Source organism: Equus przewalskii, chromosome 5 (genome assembly GCF_037783145.1).
Source record: "Equus przewalskii isolate Varuska chromosome 5, EquPr2, whole genome shotgun sequence".
Taxonomy (NCBI): domain Eukaryota; kingdom Metazoa; phylum Chordata; class Mammalia; order Perissodactyla; family Equidae; genus Equus; species Equus przewalskii.
In genome coordinates this window covers 5,146,216-5,172,316 of record NC_091835.1, presented here as the reverse complement: position 1 = coordinate 5,172,316, position 26,101 = coordinate 5,146,216, and the positions used below count along the sequence as shown (strand labels likewise).

Sequence of the window (26,101 nt, the reverse complement as noted above, 5' to 3'; positions counted from 1 at the left end):
CATTCCTCCCACCCAATGCTCAGCATCACAGTCATTCAATGGGATCATCTACTTCCTTCATTCAAGCCAGGCCAGTGGCCCTCAAACTTTAGTATGCAGGAAACCTGAGCTTCCTGAGCCTTATGCCCGAGTGATTCTGATGCAGATGGTCTTGAGAAATGGTCGTCAGAAGCCACAAATCGAGAATAAACTCCCAAAACAGCAGCTCTGTTTTACATTCATTTGACAAATATATATTGGGTGCCTGCTGTTGTGATGCACCATCTTATGGACTGGGGATTTATTTGTAAACAAAACAAGGACTCCCGGATGTTGGAATATGAGTGGTGCTCTGGAAAAAAAGGAATATCTCTTAAAAATGCCATGGGATATTTAAGATTCTATGACATTAAATAGCATTCTAGTACAAGTTGATGGGTCAAATGAAAAAAGTCCAGCGTTGATGTAGTAAGAGAGTGGTGGTGAGCGGTTTTGAGGAGTTAATGTTCTGTTGTGAATGGTCTGTGGGTGTTTGGCTGTGTAGGTTAAAGCACGGTAGAAATAAGATCGGAGTGCTGTGATCCAGTAAGCTTTGCTTTGCTCAGTAGCCACAGATGATGTTTCTCACCCTGGCCAGTCACCTCACAAATGTATTGCCTTGGTCTAGAGGAATCAGCTGATAAAGTCTCCAGCTCCATAAGCATTATAATAAAGCCTAGGCCCTACTGATGATAGGTCACTGTATCTTTAAATATTAAGATCCTTTGATGTGAGGATAGCAAAGTGTTTCTGTCCAAAATTTATAAAAGTTAACATACTGACTTAATGAATATCCATGCCATAGACATGAACATACACTTGTAGCTATTGCTTCTAACCAAGAACACACTGCCACATTATAAATAGTACTAGGTAAGGCCATTTGGGGAATTACTTAATTAGAGTATACTGTAGTCCAAACTAATTGCTTTATTCCATTTACTTGATCTGAAATACCATTCAGAAACCACTTTGGGGAGGAGAGAATTTATGATCCTAAGCAGATTTCAGCCTCCCAATTGAATAATTAAAAAGAAAACCATTATCGCCAGATGTGCATTGGCAGATCCTTTGAACAGATGTTGGATATGATGGATCTGTGGAGCTGGTGGAGGCACCTCAAATCCTCTAGGCCTGCACAGAAATGATTCAGTTTATTAGGCAGTAATATTGGTGATGAAGTTTAATGACATAAACTGGAATGAAAGCAAATGACGTCTAAAATGATTGGGAAAAAACCAAGAGTAGACCAAAACCATTGCAATTTTATGTGAAAAGAAAAACTGATGGAATTTGCCGTTTTGCTAGCATGAAACTTTCATGGAAGATGCATATTTGAGCCCTTCTTGCTGTGGGGTATATGAGGGCACAGGTGATGTTTATGGATTCTTATGTGAACCTGCCCATTTCGTGTGTGTGTGTTTAGAATGCTAATCTGTTCTTTCTTCTACGACAGCCACAGTATTTCCCAGTCCAAGTTCTGATTTGGAAAGTACTGGAACAGATACGTTTAATGGTAGTCAAGTGCTTGCCTGGATCCTTCGCTTGGAAAAGGTAATTTCACTCAGTTTTGTAATGAATCAATAACAAAGAACAGTTGAACAAAAGCCTCTTACGTTAATAAAGAGACTTCCCAAACAAAAGGAGCTTGGGGGCACCTTTCCCATTTGGAGTACCATCTCAGGGGATTCTTTTCCTGGGAGCTCTTTGATAAAAAGCTTAATTCTGAGATATTCAGAAATCCTTAAGGTCTTGGATATTTATTTACTTCCCTGTTAAGTCTCTTAATTGAACTTAAGATTTTCATTTAGCAAGAAATAGGATGGCATTATATGTGATCTTTTAATTTCCTGAAGCAGGGAAGAAAAGAAGCTATATGAAAGCAAATGAAGCTATAACACTCATCAAACTTGCTGCCTCTTCCATACTAATAATGCCTTTGGAAAAATTAGAGCTGTAGAAAATTATCTCCCCAAAGTAGTAAAATCTTTTTCCTTAGCATAGTTTAGAGAGCTTACCTATGGCTTTCTGTCTGTTGACTAGCCATCCACTTTAAGATCCCAGATTGCAAAATAATAAACATAATTTCTATCGGAGGTGTAACCTGGCAGCCTTGTGAGCTGAATGTGTGTGTGCATGCATATCAGGGGATTTTAAGAAGCTGAATTTGAATGCCTTTAGGCAGAACAGGTACTCTTGTTAACTACAGTCCCCACTTTCCCTTATTGTATTTCATCCAGCCAGATTCATACGTTTAATATGAATCTGCCTTTGGCTGGCCCCTACAGACACGAGTGTCTGCTATACGTGCTCTTCAGAAATTAAGAACAGAACATTTTCAACATTTTGGAATAGAGATTATTCTGGCTCTCTCTAACACACACACAAGCATTTAAATAATATATCTGTGTCTTATGTAGTAGAATTTCTTCCATCTGAATTATGGGGACGTATCTCTGGCCTTTACTTATATTCCTGTGACCAGAACCACTGCTGCTTAATATGTCTCTATTAACATTCTGCATAACTGAAGCAGCTCAAAAAATTGGTTTATGTAAACAAGTCAAAGGACAACACAAGGATGTATGCTGGGAAAAGGCACCATACTCTATCAAGGCAATTCTGCCAGTGCTGGCCCAAACAGAAGGCTTTCTCTTTCAGTCCAGTTTGAAAGCCTAGTTTAGATAGCGGTTGAGGTACCTAAAACACCCTATCTGGCTTAGCAAGCCCCTAATATGCCCAGTTAATTCCAATTTAAAACATCCCCAAATCAGGGCGGTATGTAAACTAGGGAAAGTTTTTCTATTCCATTCTATTTCTTCCACATTGGTTCCTACAAGCAAGCAGTCTTGCATTGGATCAAATTCAGGGCTGTCTAGAACAGCAACACTATTCTCCAAAATACCACTTCATTGTATCGAAACTCTCAAATTCTCTTCTCGTAGGGAATGAAAGTTCAGAATTTTGTGAGGCAGCACAGAGTCATATATCCAGTGGAGATAAGTCAAAAATGAATTTCCTATGTATAGATATGTATTTTTAGAGCAGTTGGAGCAGGGAAGGGATGTAAAGATTAGGATGACATATTGATGCCTGTGTCAGCAATCTCTCTGATTCCTCTTTCTTTCTCTTTACTGCTTTCTGCAACCCTTGCAAGAATGAGTAGAGAAATCATTTTGGGGTGAGTTTATGTGTAATGTTAGGAAAGAGGTAGGGATGAGTGACCAGAAGATCTGGCATTTATAGTATATTCTAGAATAAGTGGATCCCGTCTCGTTCCATTACATTTAGAAGGTCAGTCTCTGAAAGGCAGAGTATAGATTTTGTAACATAAACTTAATGGGAGGGTGAAGTTAGTGCAGGGTTATAAGAATTAATTATTAGGAGGGACTTATTAATTATTCCAACCAAATATTATTGGCTCTGTAAATATCTAAACAACTTAATAACTGTCAATGTGATCAATATTATAGCTGAAAATAGTGCAGCATCTGTGACTGCTCTGGACTGGGAAATATATGAGGGGCTTACAATGATTCCATTGTGAAAATGCTTTCCAATTATTGCTTTGGTAATTATAGATTTTTACGTATTTATATGTATGCTTTTCTCTTTTCTTCATATGCACAATTCTTAAATGAAATAACTGCTTTGCAAATGAAGCATAGTCTATATTTGTCCACTTCTCTAAGTAAACACTCTTGGTCTTGAGAACAGACTCTGAAGTTCTTCCTCTTTAAAAGTCTTCCAAAGATCGTGACCGATTTCCCAGGAAGTGCCACAAATCGTTAGGACACCGAAGTCTCTGCTGCTAAATGTCCAGGAAAAATTAAAATTTTTAGGTTTTCTGCTCAGAGATAGGGAATGAGTTCAGCGAAACCATATGAAAATCATTTAAATCATAAGAATGACAGGAATTACCACAATCACACCTTCTCTCTGTGACTTTTCCTGGGTAAACCCAATGTATCTTAGTGTCATTTTAATAGTTGCTATAGTGCAGGACCTTAAAGCGGCTATTGTGAAGACAGGTCAGTTTTCTTGAAAACTGGAATACTTTAATATCTATGCTGACTAACTTTGTTATCTCACTCCTCTCACACGCATTTTTAGCTGTTAAAGCAAAATTCAACTTCAGAAGATATACGAAGAGAACTGTGTGCGAGCTATCCAGGATACATTGCTCATTCTACCTCCTCTTGGACCACTCTAGGAAAAAATGTTTTTAACAAATTTTGCCTGTCCAACATGACCCTTTTAGAGTCTTCTTTCCAAGAACTAACAAACCAGTTCTTGCAGGTGAGTGTAAATATTTGAATATGATCAAGATCTCATACACAATGGAAGCAAACATATTGTTTCCGTTCTTGTGTGCACAAAGTGACTCAACATGAGTCAAAGAGCAAGCCTGCAGCCCACATGCGTGGGAAATGCTGACTGGAATGTTTGCTCCCCTTTGACATGGATTCCTCACACAGCTATTTGCACACAATGTCTGATTCTAAGTAATGTCTGCTTCCCATTTGGGCAGGATTGAAATGATTTCAATGCTGAACCAAAAATATTGCATTATGCTTAATGGAGACAAGTCTTTGTAGATGAAATATGGCTTTGCTCTATGGTGAATGAAGATTGACTATTTTCTCTGAGATATTTAAGTGAGATTACTCAGGATGTAACGTATGTTTAATAATTAACCTGTATAGGGCTGGCCCAGTGGTGCAGCGGTTAAGTTCACACGTTCCGCTTCGGCAGCCCGGGGTTTGCTGGTTCAGATCCCTGGTACGGACATGGCACTGCTTGGCAAGCCATGCTGTGGCAGGTGTCCCACGTATAAAGTGGAGGAAGATGGGCATGGATGTTAGCTTAGGGCCAGTCTTCCTCAGCAAAAAGAGGAGGATTGGCAGCAGATGCTAGCTCAGGGCTAATCTTCCTCCAAAAAAATAAAAAATAATAATAATTAAACTATAGGAGCCATACAACTTTCAGAAGTTAGAATAATGGGTAATCTTTTAAATTTTTCTCACTAACATCAAACCCCAATTGAAAAGCTGATTTTTGACAAAACAATATATCCCTCTCCCCAAAATATTATACATTAGAACCAAGAACTTTAAACTCTGGAGTACTAATGGCCATTTCTATATGCTAGTCTTAAACTATGATGTGAAAATAAGACATTTATAATCTACGTTTAACAAAACCCCATATACAATGAAAAATCAGGATAATATTCAGAATCCTCTTGAAATTTTATAAACAGGAATAAATGCAGCATGTCCACTTCTAATATTTCCCCCTTGAATCACTGAATTTTATTGTAAGTAATTGTAATAAGTACAGAATGCTTAAATTGCCCTTTAGTAATCTGAGTTTTCCAAATGAACTAGATTACAGACGTTATTAGAATAACCTCAATCCAGTGGAGAGCACTTAAAATCGTTTCCTAACAAATTCAGCCTTCATGTAGGGTAGAACATATGGTTAAGAATATATTGTTCAGGGGCTGGGTCCTTGGCCGAGTGGTTAAGTTCGAGCGCTCTGCTGCGGCGGCCCAGGGTTCGGATCCTGGGCACGGACATGGCACCACTCGTCAGGCCACGTTGAGGTGGCGTCCCACATCTCACAACTAGAAGGACCTGCAACTAAGATATACAACTATGTACCGGGGGGTTTGGGGAGATAAAGCAGAAAAAAAAAAAAAGGAAGATTGGCAACAGTTGTTAGCCCAGGTGCCAATCTTAAAAAGAAAAAAATGAATACATTGTTCAAAATCACATTCTCAGCGTGAAAGGCCTTGAATTAAGACAGAACAAAAGCCTGGCTTTTCCAGTATGAATGAGCTTATTAAGAAAATTGCTTCGGGTGGGAATATAATGAGGAAAATACTTTACTTCTGAGAGTATTATCTTGGTCCTTTGATCCAGAGCAAGAGCAAAAGTCACGGTTTTTGTTTTTTGTTTGCTTACAGTATAAGACATGATTATTACATAGGCTCACTCACTAGAAGTCATTTATTAGAACTAAATTTCCTGGTACTGCAAGAACTTTGGAAATATTTTATTCCACCAAGTATGCATAATTGCAATAGTAAACATTTATATATATATAAAAATATGTAATATTAGTGTATACATAATATAATATATAATATAATATAATGTAATATAATATAATACGTATATTAGTTTTAAGGATTCTTTACCCAAATAATGAATAATATACGGTCTACTAATGGATATAGAGAAATATGTCTCTGGCTTCTAAACCAGATCCTAGGGAAAAACAAAAATATTACTCAGAAACTAATTTTATTTTAAGAAATTAATTTTAATTTCCAAAAATACTGTTTAAAATATTTTGCATAAATATAGCCCTGTTAACCAAACCTTAAATATGCCAATTTCTGGAGGTATAGGAGAAAATCCAATTATGTTTAAGAACGTTAGAGATGATTATAGTCTTTCCAAGTAAAAGATGACTTCAAACTGAATGCAAATCTGAAAGAATTATTTATGTGGAAATCTAGATTTTTAATGATTTCAAAGACAGTAAGCCATGTGATTACAAACGTCGAAGTCTCGTTTTGCCCTGTGTCTGGTTTTATTTTTTAAGATATCCAGTGGCCCCAGCAACCAGCACACAGTGTTTCAGGAAACGGTGAAGGTGCTGTCCTTCTTCACACAAGTGCAGGAGCAGACAGCCGTGTGGCAGCTTCTCTCGAGTTTTCCAAATGTGTTCCGGAATGACACGACACTAAGCAATTTATTTGATGTGCTTCGAAATGCAAACAGGTAAGAAAATGTAAGAATTAAGTGAGACATTAGGATTCACAAAGAAGTCTTTTTTTCTTTTTAGTGTTACCTGTGAGAATCACTGGTAGGTAGTAATTTAAACACGGAGCAAATAATCCTTTAGGGCCTCCTTGTGGATTTTAACAACAAAGGTTAGGGTATTAATTAAACAAAGAAGAAACACACTGTGGTCATCAGAGGTATTGGAGTGTACTTTAGGAAGTGAGGAGAAACATTCGTCTTAACTGTATATACCACCTGCATTGCCAGTTGGCATCCCAGAGCTTCTGAGAAAGAGGTGGATGGCAGGGTCTACGGTAGACTGGAACATTGACTCAGGCTCGTTTCAGGACAACCAGAGCTCTGGCCATCTAGCATTTTTAAACTGCCCGAGAATAAACTACCTCACTGGGTTTTGTTGATACTATCCAATAGAAAACAACCCTAGTGGTTACAGTTTTGAACCAAACCACTTCAAGGGAGAGGATTGGCCTACCTCACATGCAGTCGGCCTTAAATGGTCTTTCTAAGCTTGAATATTGAGTTGGTTTTATTTGGCATACATGACACAAAGATTTGAAAGTTTTTGCAGAGGAAATCCCTTTAAAGGTTGCTTTCCTCATAAAAGAGATCAGAGTATGGCCAGCATTTAGAGTTTAATGGACTTCTAACTTAGGTTTTGACTGTCCTGTCTAGCTAATTTGGAAATGTGCATTAAAAACAACAACTACATCAGCAACTCTCAATTACTGAGTGCCTATTACATACCAGACACTTTACTGGGCCCTTTAAATATGTCACATTAAATCCTACAACTAAGCTATTATTTATTTATAAATGAGGAAACAGAAGGTCATAAAAATTAAATATTTGATGATCATGCAGCTAGGAGGGTTGGAACCTGGGTTTTCTAACTCTGGAATCCTGACTGCCTCTCGAATACGTCATTAAGAGCATCATGTGTTCCATCTGTAAAGTCTGAACACGAGAAGTGAGCATTCTCCTCTTCTGTGGAAAGCTTCCAAGAGCTTACGTTTGTTCAAATACCTTGTAATAAGCCCTTGTGTTGGTACTTTAGTCTCATTTGATTCTCACAACAGTGCTTGAGATTGAGACCGCAGATATCCCCATCTTATGGGGGAGGAAACAAGCCCTCATGGAAGTCAAATGATTTCCCCAAAATTCTACAGCTAGTGAGGGGCAAAGGCAGGAGCAGAACTCAAGGAATCCGAATCCGAGTCCTGTGCTCTTTCCACAGCAGCACGGCATAGCTAAATCGCAGAAGGAGCAAGACACTAGGAAGTTGATTCTCTAGCGTGGTCTTCATTTTAGCACTTAGGGAAATTTTCGCTCACCCAGAATTTTGACCCTTGATCCTCTTCCTTCTATTTTTATTCTGTCTTAGAAAGCAAACATGTAAATCAATTCAAGGAGAAGGGATATCATTTGAATTGTATAGTTTAGCCATAAAAAGAGTCAAAATAATATTCAGACCACAATAAATATCACTACACACTCACCAGAATGGGTAAAATTGTCTAAGATGGATAACACCAACTGTTGGCTAGAATGCAGAGCAAATGGAACTTTCTTAGATTGCAAGTTAGAGTGTGAAATGATACAACTGTTTAGGAAAACAGTGTGACAACTTCTAATGAAGTTAACAGTAGATCCATATGACGTAACATTCTACTCTTGGATATTTACCCAAGAATGTGAAAACATGGCCACATGAAGGCTTGTATGCTAATGTTTACAGCAGATTTATTCACAATAACTAAAAATTGGGGGAAAGACAAATATCCATAAACAGAATGGCAAAAAAATTATAGTTTACTCATACATTGGAATTCTATGCAACAAGAAAAATAGGTTAGTGAATCACACAACAATGTGAATAAATCTTATGAATATTATGCTCACAAAAGCGTCCAGACAAAAAAATAGAACACATACTGGATATGTAGGTATTGTATTATTTCAATTGTACGGAGTTCTCGAATTGACAAAATTTATTTATAGTGTTAGAAATCAGAGTGGTGGGTCCTGGGGCAACGATTGGGAGCATGAGCAACTTTTGGGGTTATCGACAGGCTCTGTATCTTATTAGCTTGGTGGTTATGTGAGTATACACATTTGTCAAAACTCATTGAATTATAACCTCAAATAGTTGCATCATACTGTATGTGGATTATGCCTCAATGAAATTTGGTGAAAAAACAACAGATAAAGCTCAAAATTCCACAAAATAATATTCAGTAGAAGATAGAAGTTCCAAAAAATACTTTAGGGTCAAAAATAAATAAATAAATAAAATACTTCAGGCATTATTTTAGTGGAGTAAATGTCATAGGAAAGATATTACACTGCAGTATAATAATTCTCTTAAAATTTAAAATAAAATTATTGTGTTTTATAGCATTATGCCATAAAACATGCTGTCAGGTAATGATTGCAAATTTTGTAAACCAGTCTACATGATAATGACGGAGAAAAAAGAAATAGCTAACAGAAAAAGCTCCAGATTATTTTACAGCAAATCACATTTGACTTTAATCTGAACAAATCTTGTTTTAAATGGTCAACTTTTATTTAATTTTTTATTGCTAATTTATGGACTTGTTCTTCAAATATGATGGCCTTTAATCACATGTGGCTTTGGATGAAGGAACTGAAATTTTAACTTTATTTAACTTTAATCAATTTAAATTTTAAACACTGATACTTGATTCAGTTAATGGTAAACCTGTTAGTATTTTGGAACAATGTGGGTTTGTGAACTGACTTTTCACCTGCAAATGTAATAAAATCTAAATATAGAGTAAGTATTTTCAGTGAAAATTCAGCATCTGAATTGAGATGCCCAATAAGTGTAAAATACGTGGTGAATTTTGAAGACTTAAAATACTTCATTAATAATTTTTATATTAATTAGATGTTGAAATGATAATATTTTGGATGTATTGGGTTAAATAAAATATATTAAAATTAATGTCATCTATTTCTTTTAACTTTTTTAAGGTGACTACTGGAAAATTAAAAATTATGTTGCCTGGGTTATATTTCTGTTGGAGAGCCCTCATAAACCACTTTTTAAAGTTAAATCATTTTTACTATTGTTATTAAACTGCAGTACCATTAAAAGCCATAATTTTCTCACAAATGACTATATTTTATCACCAAATTATGGACTCATTACTCTTTGTTGATCAAGTAATAGGGACAAATAAATCCCATAAAAACTTTTGTCATTTCCTTCAGCAACTTTTTTTTCACATTATGAGTTATTATATAATCCAGTCACCAAATCAGAACGTAGAATGTTAAGGTTGTGACAGAAATTAGCAAAAATGAGCAATCTCAAAGAGTCCAGCAGGACATATGTAAAAATATACATGATTTTTACTATTTATGAGGAAGAAGACGAATCATGAAAACTCTTTTTATATCTTTACTTATAAGGCGACTTGTTTCAGATAAATTTCATTTTTCTACGATGAAGAACAGAAAAAAAATCTCTAGAGTAAAAAAACTATTTTGATCAATGATTCAAAAGATTTCAGAGAGGATGGGGGCCAGGTGTCATTATTTTTGAGTTAGGTTTTGTTAGAAAAAGATGAATTAAATCTCTTAACGTTTTATTAAAGATATTAATACGATAATGCTGACAGTTTCAATGAGATTGCCAAGTGTTCAGTCTCTGAAGGTGTTTCTTTGGGACAACAGATCTGGTGAGTTAGGCAGAGGACCAAGTTGGGGGAAGACGGGCAGAGACCTACGATCTGAGAATGTTAGCTGGTCTCCAGGGTCACCAGGGTTCAGAAGCAACCCCAAATCTGAGAACCAGGAGATTCCTAGGGCAAACATAAAAACACCTGGGGTTTGACTGTTTTATATACAGAGCAGAGGCAAAAAATATAGGCAAGTCTCTAAGGTCAGCACGCAGCTGGGGTAACAAGTCAACGATGCCTGCGGGCTCTGGGCAGAAGTGTCCTGCGGTCCTCCTCCCAGCTCCATGTTGTGGGGTGGGGGGGAAGGTTTCTGTGCGAAGGCAAGACATAGCGTAGAAAGAATATAAACTTCAAAACTAGACAGAACCAGCTCTACTGGTTACTAACTGGATAACTTCATGTAAGTTGTTTAACTTTTTGAACTGTAGTTTTCCCATTTGCAAAACAGGGCAAATAAAATTGACGTTATGGGGTTGGCCCTGTGGCTGAAGGGTTGGGTTCATGCACTCTACTTGGGTGGCCCAGGGTTTCGCCGGTTCAGATCTTGGGCGCGGACACGACACTGCTCATCGGGCCACTGCTCAGCGTCCCACAATGCCACAACTAGAAGGACCCACAACTAAAATACACAACTATGTACCGGGGGCTTTGGGAGAAAAAGGAAAAATAAAATCTTTTAAAAAAAATTGACTTTATGGAATTACTGGAAAACTAAATAAAATTATATATATATATATATGCATACATATATTTATGTATGTCTACATATACATACACACATCTCTTTATATATCCTAATATTATACTAGAAACTAAAGGACACACAAAATTTAGCTCTCTAAATATAGCTGCCATTCATAGCTAGGAAGCTAAAATTAAAATGATCTTGATCTAAACATTAAAAATTCCAAAAATATTGTAGAGTACCATGAAAGCATATGCACATATTGTATCTATCTCTGGAGCAAGCCTTCAGTTAATTACGATACACAGGGCAAAACTATTAGCTACTTTGTACCACATTTAACTGCACAATGACAAATTGTTAACAAAGCCTTTGTTCTAGTCACTACTCATGTAAATTAAAGATTATTGGTATAAATCACAGTATTTGTGAAATATAGACATACTTGCATAATGCCAATATTTTTTCTAATGTACTAATGACAATAAGTGGATGAACAAGCCGTTTCTTAAGTTACCAATTGCTTTTTGGAAATATGGAATGAACTCAAGCATAAGTGAATTTGCTGACCATCCAGCCCTGTGCAGACTGCCCATCTTATTAGGAACAGAAAACGCCTACGAAGACAGTGCCAGTGAGTCTGGATATTAATTTTGGGCTCCCCCTGGAGTAGTGCCTAGGGGTCACTTAGAAGATAAAATGCCTTCTTTAGTTAGGACAAGCTCCATTTTTTTCCCCAAAATATTACTATTTTGTTTAGCAAAAAATAAATATTTACCAAATGCTTAAATAATAATTATTCCTGCAATTAGGTCTTTTATCTGGGCTTGATTTTTAATGAGAATAATTTCTAATTTTAATTAATTTTAAATTAATTAACTAAATCGAATTCAAATTAGTATAATTAATTTAATTTAATTACTTTGATTTAGATTTAAATTAATCTAACTTTAATTAATTAAAAAAACAGGAGGTGTCGTTTCGTTGGAAGTTGCTGTTCCTTACCGCTTATTTTTAAGTGTTAACAGAAACAGCTGATATGAATGGTACTACCTTACTTTAAAGGCTTCCAGTCCCAAGGCTTTAGAATCCTGCAAATGTGCAGTGCTCCGTCTGGTTCAAGAAAATTTTGTTGGGATTTTGTGCATGAACAGACAAACAAGTCATTAAATGACAAAAGCAGCATCTTGTCTTTTATGTTGTAAGAATGATTTTCTATACTGTAGCCATTTTCTCCTTGAATGACCTTTCATTTCTGTCTGCAAACCTTGAAGTGCAATCTGGTTTAATTGTTTTTCTACTCGTTAGTGCGCTGCTGGTGGCGCAGAAGGTTTATCCACGTGTCACAACTAACGAAGGTTTCAGAACTCTCCATAAATCTGTTAAACATCTGCTGTATACTCTGGACTCCTCAGCTCAAGGTATTATATTTCCATCTTATTGCATTCAATTCTGTGTTGCAAAGCCCGTTAGAAAGATAAAACAGAGTGTGACTGAAGTAATCATTCATGGATGATATTATTCTTAGGGTGACATTATTCTTAGATATATGTTATGACTAAATCGGGGCCTCTAGCCAATCAAAGTGTGGAGAAAGGAAGAAATGGTCGAAAACAGGCTGTTACTTTCTAGGATTTTTATTTAGGTGAAAATGATCTCTCTTAGCTTGTAAAACTGTTTATACTTGGTATGGAAAATAAATATCAAAAAGTAAGCCTCAACAAACAGATTTCTACCGCTACTTTTGGGAAGAAAGGCCTACAATGAATTGCAGTATTTGTGCCCTCATTTCCAAATTTTGGCTTTTTAATCAGGATGTATCTTTTATTGGTAAAAATACATCCCTCAACTAATCAGCTTGAAAATGCACAATGGGGCTGACCCTGTGGCCCAGGATTTTCGTCGGGTTTGGATCCTGGGTGGGGACATGGCAACACTCATCAGGTCATGCTGAGGTGGCGTCCCACGTACCACAACTAGAAGGACCCACAACTAAAATATATGTACACTATGTACCTTTTGGGGAGAAAAAGGAAAAATAAAATCTTTAAAAAAAAAAGAAAATGCATGATGGACATCAGAGTGTGAAGAGATGGGTATAAATCTACCGTCACTCCCAGTAAGACAGGCTATAGCGTGTTGCTAGTGAGTCAGATGTCACCTTTGCAGATATAGAACAACAGTATATAGCACACACACGGAAATACACAGACATATGCACACAGACACATACAGACAAAGATTTAGGGCTGTAAGGAATAAATCTCTATTTCCCATGTAAAATGTTTGGTTAGCATTTACCCCTCCTCAATGAGTTTAGAATTAGGTTTTTTCAACTGAGCTTCTCAGCTTTTAAATATGTAGACTTTACCTTTGGATCACAAGTGTCCTGAGCGCTTGAGGTCACAAGCTGATTGTTCATTATAAGATCTGAAACTATTAGTTTTCATATGTAAAGCAGGTTTGGAAAGCTTTGAAGAATTCTCACTGGAGCGTCTAACAAACTCTTGGACACCAACTTCTATTAGTCTAGAGCATTTTTTATATCTACGATTACAGAATTAATGACCAGCTTGCAAGACTGATTGTTGTTAAATTCAGTGGTCTTGACAAACATTAGGGGAAAAAAATGGGTTACTCTTTAGAAAAAAGCCAGGCCAGAAAGCCAGACGGTGCACTAACAAACACTAATTATTTCCTCCATATTATTTTTTTTGTATTTGCATTTTAAAGACTCGAGCGCTTCAATTTTTCCTCACCATTCTTCCTTTTCATCTTCAGACTCGCACCTTATAATTACTTTATAAAGGGATAAAGTTAAAATTTTTTTACAAAGGACCAAAGCTCATCAGTGCCTTAGAAGCCTGAGTAGTAAGCAGCACTTCTTGTTAACTGAGGTCGCAAAATACTTTTCCTGGTGAACAATATAACTCAGTTTTCAATATTTAATAATGGCCATGTCTCGTGTCTATGAATATGCTAATGATTTCAGCGTGTATTCAAACATCTCATTGCATGGTCAAGATAACAAGGAAATACATTAAGGAAATGTGCTTTTATTCGTGAAATTTTATGTGCTTAAATTGGTTTGTTTTCTAATTTCCTACATTTGTGACTTCATGCGTCTGAGGATAGCAATGCGATAGTATTAACGTCAATTCAAAAAATTCATGAATCCCCAGTCCCTACCTGCTTGAGCAGAAGTGTCATGGCCTTTGAAAAATCCTTCCAGCTATTTCTGGGAATCCTTCAGGTAACTCAGACTTGTCGTTGAAGGCTGAACCCGTGACCCTAGTTCCACAGTGTGGGGGTCTCTAGCCCCCAATACAGACTCCTGTCACCTTACCCAGGCCACCCCATGCTTAGTCTTCCTGATGTCCAGTAGCATTTGTGAAGCGAAGATATTTTCTCCCTTGGCTTTGTACTCGCTTCAACTGGAGTGGGGTGACAGCTCATAGCAGGGTTGCTTGGGCCCTCTCTACTGTGTAACAAGGTTCACAGAGCTTTGAAGGTCCCACACTACTCTTTCAAAGGAGGAAAATAAAAAGATCATATTTTTTGTGCCAATGATAAGTGCTTTATTATCTTCAACCCCTTTTATCCTCCAAACAACCCTATGAGATATAGTTATTATCCCATTTTACAGACAACGAAACTGAGGCATAAGGATACTGGGCACTTTGCCTGTTATACATCCAGCAAGTGGCCAAACCGAGATTAGAACCTGGGTCTGTCTATGCCCAAAGCCAGGTCCCTTGAGCTCTTTGTTAGATGGCCTCACTTGTATTTACTCTCTGGGACGTATGCACACCTGTTTCCAGGATATCTCACCGAGTACCTGCCATCAGCAACCCTCAGAACAGCTCTGCTTTCAGCCGCTGGTGGAGTTTGACTCCTGGTGCCAGATTCCTTCCCACATGGTACATTTTCCCACAGCCATCCCCCATTCCTCTCCACACTCTGATTTCTGCAAACTTTCTCCACCCCATGTTTATTTCTGATTCAACCTCGATTATGAACACACTTCAAGATTTCTTCAGGAGCCTCCCCAGTCACCTTGAAAATATGCAGATGCTAATGAACACTAGGGAAGAGGCTTATCTCCTAACTTTCCGTTTCAAGGCATCTGATTCTCAGCTCTGTCTCAGCGAGGACCCGGGCTTCACAGTCCCGTATTTAGCATTTCCAGTTATAAACACTGAGTTTTGAGAGCAAAGATTACCTTTGTGACTCATTAAAGTTTGCTGTTTTGCAAAGTAGTAAATTATATGAAATTACATCTTTAAATAGAAAGCCATCCTTGCTGATGAAAAGAGGTTATCTGTGCACTAGATTTCTCTCTATATTTATGGGCACTGTTTTTAAATATGACTAATTCTACAAATTAAAAGAAGGAAAATCTCACTTTTTAAAGGTCTGCAATGTTTTATACTTCACTAAAGCTTATGTGGTACAGTATTTCTTCCAAGATACTTTATGGTCCAGGAGGAAAACTGGCCACAGAGAAAGTCCCTACTTAACATCAGGGTCAAGTCTATCACTGATATGTACAAAATTAATTTCTATCAGTTACTCATTTTAATAGCTTGATGCGGAAGACAAACTCATAACTACAAAGCATACAAATGCCAATGAACTTGCTCAGCATCACATAGGAGTTCAAAGTGAGCAAGATTTAATCCTGGAAAAATGGTTTTATGTCCTTTTACATCGCAAAAGTATAAACATACTCTCAACAAAATTCTGTCCTTGATTATTCTATATATGAATGCCAACAATAATAGATATTATCATTATTAATCAGGTTTATTTATTTATTCTGGGTATCTTCATTCTTGGTCCTTTAACTCACCGATCCATTGCTATCGTTAGGGCAATATTCAGCTGCACGTTGAGTGGAACACAGGAAATCTCTCTGCTGAACAGGAAAACAAAAGGCTGCTCTGCCTGTTACCAGGGACAGTGCAAACATTATTCAAACATGACTGATACAGATGTAGACAGATGTAGACAGGGGGGCCTTTAATTCTGTGATAGTCTTTTTTACACACACGCTAATTTAAATAAACTAAATGATCAGCACCAGAAAAGTATGGATTACTGCATAGTTTTTCACTAAGACCTTTTTAGAAGGCTTTGGGACACGCTAACTGGAGACAGTGAGAGAATTATTAAAGCTGGTAATAAAATATCCTATTGGAAGCGATTAGGCCAATGTTAAAAATGACAGCGCCGAAACATATTGGATTATTTATATGGAATAAGTTGTGTTTGAGAGAAGACTGAAATAAGTGATACCATTTCCCTAGAGAGGCTGAATAAAAGCATTGAACTTAAGATGTTTTTATTTATACAGTAGCCTTTTAAAGTATTTTCATGTGAATGCTTTTGCACACTAACTCTTTAATACCATAACGTTATGTGGCCAACTGAATCAGCCATGTATTTAACTTCTGGGGCAATTCTTGGTGTTGAATTAGAGCTTCACATATGGTTTCCATTAGACCCAACTTAGAGATTACTTTCCACACTCCAAACCTTCGCATTATTTGAGACAACTGAGAACAGTTCTTTCCACATTAGCCAATTTGCATTCACAGCTGCATTCAGTTGAAATCAGTGGCTGCTTTTTGAACGATGGAAAATATAGATTAGTGATGGCAGATGTGTCTTAAGGCTGCATTCTAGACAACTGAAGGCAACGAAAAAAGTGCAGTGACCCATCAGACTGAAATTGGCTTCATCTGATTACCACGCCACGTGGTAGTCAATCTGCATCATAATATGCAGGAGTCATCCATGCATATGAGGTCTTAGGATAAAATAATGTAATGGTTTTATGCACAGAGAAAGAATTTGTTAGAAATGCGTGTGCTTGACCATCAAGATTGGCATTTACTTCCTATAAATACCTTAAATGCTTCCAACAAAAAAAGCATAGGTATCTTTTTCATTTTCTCCCCATTAATTTGACCTGAAATTATTTTTGCTAAGAAAAGTAAATCCTTTAATCAAATATGTTAAATATTCATCTATGTAAATGTTGTTACTTTAGGTGGCTCTGATAATACAACACATGTGTGGAGTGAGGAAGATGGACAGTCACTATCTCCAAGCAGCCTGGCTGCACAGTAAGTCTTTCTTTTGGCTATTCAGAATAAGCGATCAAAACAATTCATGAACATAATTCTTTTATTAGTGTGTAAGACCAAGAAATAGAAAAATCAACTCTTGACTGATCAAAGAAAAGGACATAGTTGAAATGTAGTAAAATTGCAACTTATTTTTTCGTATTATTCAATAACTCTTCGGGATAATGCAACATGAGGATTGCTTTTCCAGTTCTAAGATTCCATAACTAGACCCAATGCTCCCTATCTGGATTTGTTACCTTATGTCTATGAGGGAAATCTAGCTGGAAGTCCAATTTCCAACTCTGTTAAGGTCTTTCTTCATGAAAGATGCATAAGCCTCCGATTTTGCACATTGCTATTTAGTTCGGTTTTTCAAAATCAAGATATTTCTTATGCCCAGTCAAGATAATGCAAAATATGTTTGCTTCAGTAGCATCCAAGTAGGCAAAACTGCTTCCAGATAATTTAATTTGGGGCTCTTATTAGGGCATGGGAATATGTCACCCCAGGAATAGGCAGTGGATGTGACAGCAGCAACCTTGGCTTCTAAGGACCATTAATGACAGGAGTTCTCTGAAGTAGCTGTAACAATTATGGTGGGAAAAGCAAGCACTTGCCGGTGGAAGCTGATTGAAGTAAATTCCTATGGTTCAAGGCAAATTTAGAGAGTAAATGGCCTGTTATGTAAAACTCGTTTTGGACTGATAAATTATACTATTGAAATTCTTTGAGTTTAGTCCCAAAGGATACATTTTTGTGCTAATGGAAATTTGCACAAATAAAAACAAATAGTAGGACTTATTTTCACCATTCATTTCCTTTTCTAAAGTAGGATCTATGCATTTGTTTATAAACTTTCTGTTTTTTCAAGGGAAGTTCTCCAACTCTGGGTTATTCTAGGCAAAGTCTTTCCATAAATAACCACTTCCAGTTTCGGCTCCCACCTGTCTCCTCCTCAAAGGTGGCTGATCCAGATGTTTCTCTGAGAGCTATTGAGCAGCCTTGGGCAATTTCCCCCTAGCCAGGATGCCGTGTCCCAAATAATCGGGTCTTTTAAACACATCCCCTACATAGTCACCAGAAATAATTTTTAAAAAGATCTTTAAATTGAGACAACTGGATGCTTAATGCTGAAGCCAAGTATTTTTTATGAGAACTTTGAGGCATCCTTAGCATTGACAATGCTAGCGCTTCAGACCTGCAAATTGCACGGCAAATGTAGTCACAGACAGCCAGCTGACAGTTTCCTAGGAAGAATTCAATACTTTTAAGATGACTCTTGTTGAGATTGATAAAATTAAGGGATTTCTTACCTTTGGACTTCCTTTCCATTCCCACTTTAAAATAATCACAGAGTGGCAATACTTGGCATAAAAGGTTTTTTGGTCCAGAATTTTCTAAAGAAAGCTACTCAGCAGTATTTTTTCCACATAGCTCTCCTCCCTCTTCATTATTTTTGTTCTAAAGTTATTATTTTTATTGTTTTGTGTGTGTGTGTGTGTGTACGTAGTCATGCATGCACACATCTGTGATCTCATCTTTTCTTGTAAGCATTCTTCGGAAGTAAGTAGGATTATATATGAAGGATACATAAATTAATTAGATTGGAGGAATAATTGGATGTTTATGCCAAAACAGTGGCACATAGATATGGAATCTTAATTTTTGGAGTATATTAAATCCAATCTCAAAAATCTCGGCAAACAAATGTTCTTTATGAAGCTGAGAGAATGGCTTAGATGATATTTCAAGGTCACTTCTAGCCCAACATTCTTCTATTTTAAGTTTGAAAATTTGCCATGAGAATCTCTTGTGCCATTCCATCTGGAAGCTTAGGCCAATATTTTGCTGCTGAGCACTGCCCCAGGATGGAAATGGGTCTATGCTACAATGACTATGACAGAGAGGAAGACAAACACAAAAGAAAGGAAGGCAATATCACGAAGAGTCTCTGGTCAAGGAAACGGATAAGCAAAAGCAAGAGGGCTTGGGAACGTGTGCTAGTCTTTCTTTCTGTTTAATATGGAGGCTATGAATTGTATTTCAATGAGTGGCAGCCATCTGAACAATTAGCTGTGCTCTGCCTGCCAAGTTAGACTTTTCTTGCCATAGACTTTTTAAGGTTTCTTAAGGATGCAGTGTTGTTAACCCACATCTAAACACCCTGAGACTTCTTTAATGTTAATGCAAACATTTTCCTACGTGTTTACTAGCTATGCTAGGATAAGTCTCTTCCCTTAGTATTTGAATAAAATCTAAGGCAAACATCTGATAGAACTAGTTAATTTGTGTATTGTGCAGTTTGATTTAAAGTAGATGGTTCCAAATCAGCCATGGACATTTATTCTCTATATATGTACATAAAATTGAATAGTAGACACCAAGAGAAGTTGTTACAGAATAAATAGAGATGCAGCCTCACAGTTAAAGTGACAAGGAATGCACTACGCATACTTATCTACTCGCTCATATGCGTTTGCCTCAAAAATCTTAGGCTGTGTCCTCATATGGCAGTCAATTTGAAGGGAAATCAGAAAGTGGTTAATTTGGGAACACTGTATTGGTTGTTTAAAGAACAAAACGTACTTTTATTGTTCAACTGGATTCCACTACCTTCTGTTTAATCACAATGAAATGAATTTAAATTTACTTAGGAAATGTTATCGGTGGAAGGGATCTGGCAGATCATTTAGCCCCTGTCTGTCCTTTGACAAGAGAAGAAACTGAGGCCTGGTTGGCCGGGGGCGGGGATGGGGTGGGGGAGGGGTGCCAGACTTAGAGGGAAAAAAAGGAAATCATGCAAGAGTTGTAGGTTATACTTACATTGAAAAATTATTTATTGTTTCTCTGAAATTTAAATTTCTTTGGGAGTCCTGTGTTTCATCTGGCAAACATCACTCAGTGATTTTTTTTTCATATATAAATGTGCCTAGAAATGATCTTGATTGCTTATGATTGGATATGAAAATAATTAAATATAAAGATGATGCCCAGGGGAAAGGTAAGTGCTCAGAGAACCCATTCTGCATTTTGCCTGGCAGAGGGAGGATGTCCTGCTTCACAGTGTCTCAGTGCCCGAGGCCACCAAGGCCAGGCCACCAAGGACTCAGGATCTCCGCAAACTGGCTTTCCTGAATGTTTAGCCGACTTAATTCGTATATTCTTTTCTAATTCTATAGGCTCCTAATACTGGAAAATTTTGAAGACGCCCTCTTAAATGTATCAGCAGATAGTCCTTATCTTCCTTACTTGGCATGTGTGAGAAATATCACTGACAATTTGGCCAGTGGATCACAAGGTATTACTCTTCTTAGCAGTCAAAATGCTGCTTATGGTTTCTAATTCAGCCCTAAAGTAGTAAGTCTTTTAAGACGTTTGCTTAAAAAAGAAAGAAAATTAGAAAATCTGTTTCCGTTTACATCAGTGTCAGTTTGGTGGTTTGACATATGAAAGGAATATCTAATTATATTATCATATTATTACTTCTCTTGCTGCTGCTAGTACCACCTGGACAGACTTTAGCGCATAATGTGACAATGTGTTGTATGTTATGTGTAATGGGTTATACCTTAGTAACGTATAATAATGATTAATGTGATAATGGTCACCCAAAGTCCAAGCGTCCAGAGTGGATAGGGGCTCACATACCCTTTGTGACATTTTCTATGCTCTTAATAATCTTTGTTGTCAAAAAATAAAAAGAATGATAATATAGACTTCCAAAAGTGGATGTAAATTACATAATCAAAGACATTTTTGTGGCAGACTATTGTTACTTCCTACCTTTACACACACACTTTATTTTTCAATTTTCAGCTTACATGGGCAGCTATGAAGACTGCATTTAATCAAATGTTTCTTTTCTTTTTTTAAAAGAGAAAATATCTATTTTCTCACATTTTCTAGGAGATATACATTCAGTTTTCCTACATCAAAATAGTTTTATGAGACTTAATGGTAAGCAAATAGTACAACAAATAATTATGCTTGGACTCTGTTTACCAGGCATGAATTAATCAAGGTTGAAGGGCATATTTGTGTCACAATGATTATGTGCCACAAGGAAAGGTTAAATTATCATTCGTCTTATATTTGGATTGAAGTAGGCTATTATCTTAGAAAAAACCTTAGAAATAGGATACAAGTGTCTTTCAAATGGGTTTCCGAAATGACCTTGCAATTCACATAAGCTAACTCTTCTCTCCCCCCTACAGAAAATTTAAAACTCCTGCAGTCCACAATTCAATTTAAAAAATCTTTCCTTCAAAATGGATCCTATGAGGATGACTTCTCTCTACTTCCTGAAGTCCTGAAATCAAAAGTAAGCCATGAAAGAAAAAATAAAATAAAATAAACCTCAGCACTTTCCTATAATACTCTGGCAAGACATATTTTTAGTTTAAGTTTTCTGTCTGTATCTTCATAAATACTTGTCCAATTTTGACTCCAGGTTAATGTTGGGGAAAGGGTGACAAATGGGTTCTAGTGCTCAATAGTGGTATTTTGTTTTTAATTGGTGGCTATCTCTGCATGAAATAACCCCTAAGAGCCTAATTACATTCTGCACACACATAAAGGAATGGCTAATAAAATAGTTATCTCATTAAACTTCATAATTTGAAAAAGCATTCATAATTTGATTTCTCATTTGAGATGTCCTTAGTTTTTAAAACTATAAAAGTTAATTTTGAAAGCTGATGTGTTAGACTTTAGTGTACAAAAATCTCAGAAGTTGCCTCACCTTATTTTGATTACTGGCATCATAGGAAGAAACTGCTAAATCGCATTCAAATGTATGATGTTAAAGAAAGGGGGAAAGAGCAACTGAAAAAAATGTAAAACTCTGAAGTTAATCTGAGTTGGTTCATTTTTATTTGTCTACTATTCTTTCTTTAGCTCACGCACATAGTATACAGGTTATCATGAAATTCACTTCATTTCTTAAATAACCCTATTAAATTTTGAAAGCAGCTTTCCTGGTAATAACAGCAGTTTAATTGGGTTTATGTTGCCAGGGATAAAGTAAAATTAGAACTGGTTTATTCAGAGCAAGCGAGATGACTTGCTGTGCAGTCAGCATGGCATAATTAAGCAGGCATCCAAAATATTATGTCTATGTGTATTACAAATAAATATACTAGTTAGAGTACCTACGTTTTAGTCCTAGTCTTCTACACAAATCAAAATTTCTAATGTACTTAATTTAGCACTATCTCACTTTGTGCAAATGAGAAGGAAGTTATGCATTCATCTGGAAAATTCCTACTCATCCTTCAAGGACAAGTTTAAATGTCACTCCTATAATATTAGAATATTGCCTTTCTCCCTGTTTTCCAGCCAGGATAATGACTTTGTGCACATGTAATAGTTATCCATTCATTCATTTCATCCATCATCTGTACTCTCCTAACACTAATATATTTATTTAAAAGACGTAATCTCTAACCTCAAAGTCCTTATCATCAATCCAGAGGAGCAGATGGGAAAGCAGACCAATAATTGTGACACAGTGAGATAAGTGCTGTGGTTTGTAGATGGATGGTATTATGTGTAAGATGGGATATCTAACTCGGATTGCAGGGGATGGAGGTGGAGAGAAGACGTTTCGTGGAGGAGATGATGCTTACTCTGAGTCTTGCAGGCTATGTAGGATTAGGTGATAGTTCTGCATTCCAGACATAGAGACCTGCATTTGTAAGAAGACAGAGGTGTGAACCTGAAGGACAGGTGTAGATTCCCCGGAGCTGCATGTCCAGCTAGAGCAGAAGATGCCTATGGGAGAGGCAGGAAAGGGGGTTGTGGAGAGACTGGGCCCAGATCCCAAAAGGCCTCTTTATGTTCAGTCAAGGGGTTTCAATGTGATCTTGAAAGTTGAGAATGTGAAGGAAGCATTGCCATTTTAGAAAAAGATCTCTCTGGGAGAATTATAGGGACTAAGTTGGAGGAAAGCTGGTGGGTGATTTTTGTGGTAACCTCAGCAAAAAGTGAGACCCTGCACTATGTCAGTGGCAGAGAACATAAGGAAGAGACGGTTTCAAGAGCACTATAGGAGGCTGAGTTCACACGAAAGGACAGCCAGTGAAGTGTGGGGCGTAAGGAAGAAGAGTCTGATGACAGTGAGATTTCTGGCTTTTGGAACTTATTACTTAGCATTATAGTTTGTTGTATATGTAGAGTCTATTTCCCTCACTAGAGTGTAAACTCTGAAGAAATTATGCCTTCTGCATCTCTAAAGCCCCACATCTAGCACATAGCAAGAGCTAAAGACTCGACTCATGAATGTGTCAACAAATGAGGGTGCTAAAGAAAAGCCCTGGCAATGTAGTTGCTACCCAGGCAATTCCTCATTGTAGTTCCCAACCTGAAGTAACCTGGCAGCACTCATATACGCTGGAGAAATGGAAACAATATATTCCCAATCATTTACACGAATGGAACGAGAATGGAGCTAAAGACAATTTAAAACAGCATCCACATTTTGAATATACTGCTCCTCTTGAGGGTTGAATTATGAAAAAGGTTCTAGAAAGCCCAGAAGTGGAATAAACTGCAATCTTGTCCCTTGGGTAGAAAATTTATTGTCATTGGTAACAAGTGTGGCTGCTATTTCCAACTGCCAGAACCCATTTGTTCCAAGACTACAAGCTCCATGAGGAGCATTGCAAAGTCTGTCTCTTTACTTTGTATCCTCAGCGCCCGGCGTGGAAACATTCAGCGCCTATCATTGAAAGAATGAAGACAAACTCCTAGTTTTACAAGAGATGTTTTTACTTCCCTGCTTTGGTCTCTCTGGTAATTAGTATTTCGATTGTGACAATCGATTAGTGCCCACCCATTCCAAAACTTTATTCATGGTATTTCTAAGACAGTTTAGACTCTCGAAAAATGTCAAATGCCTGTCATTCGTTGGTGACTTTTCCTTGTTCTAGCTCTAACATTCTACTTTTCTTGAGCTTTTGTATTTTCTCCTCCCTTCGTTGCATGTTTTATCCCTTTCTCTGTTCAGTCTTTTTGGTGGGAAGGATAACTTCCTGATTGGAGAACTACACATAAAGTGGATACTCGCTGCATTGGGCAGAAATATGGATAACGCAGTATTTGTATCGTAACACCTTTAAATAGACTCCTTTTCCTTAATTTACCTGCTAAGAGCCCAAGGGTGTTGTTATCATTTTTATGCCTACAGTATTTTGAGATCTACACCATCATGTCTCTTACAATTCGGATTCGGATTCATTGAGGAACCACAGGCATTGGGGAGTTCAGTCCCAACTGGACATGGAGTCAGTTATGGGTTGTTGTTCAAGTTTAGGCCTGAGCTCTTACTCACTATGTGGAGCAGGGTCATATAAAGGAGAGGACTCCACATGAGGCTCTGACAAACCTGCAATCTGGACTTGACATATCCTTCTGAAGAGAGAATTATAATTCTCTGAATTTAATTGATTATTAATAATCCATGATTCTTCTAGAAGTTTAATGCACATATTGCTTTTAGAAGAAAGTATCGACAAATACTCCATGACCATCGTGTTGCCCCTGGGTGGATGTGCTCCACAGTACTTTCCACGTTATTGACCCTGAATTACATTCTTATTTCAGAGAACTAATTCTACTTCAGTAACACGGCTAGATTTCCAGTTTCTTTTTCTACAGCTTTATCTTCTCGAGCCAAGATTACACTATATGGACTTTTACTGGTTTCTTATACATGTATGCCAAACTTGCAATTAAGACATATATTTCAGTCTCTACTGAGTAAAAGTCATTCAAATTTACTACAACAGCAAAAGCCCAATTAAAACAAATATTTTGGACCATGAGTATTTATCCTTTTATTTAAGAAATCACCAAAATGAAAGTCCTTGGAGGATGTGGCAAGAAGGCTTGGCTCTGTTCGTTAGAAGTATGATTATATCTAGAATTTGGAAAATCAAAGTAAAAAATAGAGTAGCAATCCTAGTTATAGCCAGTAAAATGATTGGATCTATTACATAATGGAAAATTTCTCAGAGCAGTAAGACTAGTAAGTAGCATTTTAGTACATATAAGACCATTTTAGATAGTCCAAAGCCAGGAGTCAATTAAAATACTAAATGCAGTGGAAAATAGACCCATGATATTTGCTATCTAGGATGATCAATGTTTAATTGCTACTGCCTACATGTAGTTACTATTAACCTCTCATCAAAGATACATCATTGTGGCTTTCTCATTTGAGGCATGGGAAGAAGTATTCCTAAACATTTGCCTGTATCATAAAATATTTCATTTCTGTCAAAATACAACTTCTAATTGGAAACGAAGTTGCAATGAATGATCCATATATTTGCTTCTTTAGATGTTGCTCCAAATTCTTTGACTTCTTAAAAGAAATAGCTCTGGGATAGCTTCCAAGTACGGCAGCACTGGCTTTCCTAGGGACATATTTTTTTTTCCCAGGAAGCATGACTTGGGAATACACCCTTAGAACTCGGAGAGCATAGTGAACCACAGAGAGGAATAGAGTTGACAGCATAGGAAATTAGTTGATTTCTAATTTTCTCCTTTTCCTCTGGGTGTGAGATTTTAAGTTCTTTTAAACACTGCCATTGAGCAAAAGCACCTAATTTCCCTCAATAGGTAAGAAGATCGAAGATAACATCAACAGGGCAGACAGTTCTGAAACTCTAGGTGTATTCCCATCCATATTTTAAGTGCAGTCTTATTAAAATGCGTGTGATTCTCATGTTGCAGTTT

General features: G+C 37.0%; 1 protein-coding gene across 1 annotated transcript in view; it reads left to right on the top strand.

The window, feature by feature from the left end:
• ABCA12 (ATP binding cassette subfamily A member 12) overlaps positions 1-26,101 on the top strand; it is a 159,904-nt gene that overhangs the window by 59,071 nt on the left and 74,732 nt on the right. The window contains exons 5-11 of the mRNA XM_070618233.1: positions 1,475-1,572; positions 4,132-4,317; positions 6,634-6,812; positions 12,537-12,649; positions 17,284-17,359; positions 20,542-20,660; positions 21,577-21,683. Of these exons, the coding sequence (XP_070474334.1) occupies positions 1,475-1,572; positions 4,132-4,317; positions 6,634-6,812; positions 12,537-12,649; positions 17,284-17,359; positions 20,542-20,660; positions 21,577-21,683 (878 nt within the window). The remainder of the gene's footprint in view (positions 1-1,474; positions 1,573-4,131; positions 4,318-6,633; positions 6,813-12,536; positions 12,650-17,283; positions 17,360-20,541; positions 20,661-21,576; positions 21,684-26,101) is intronic.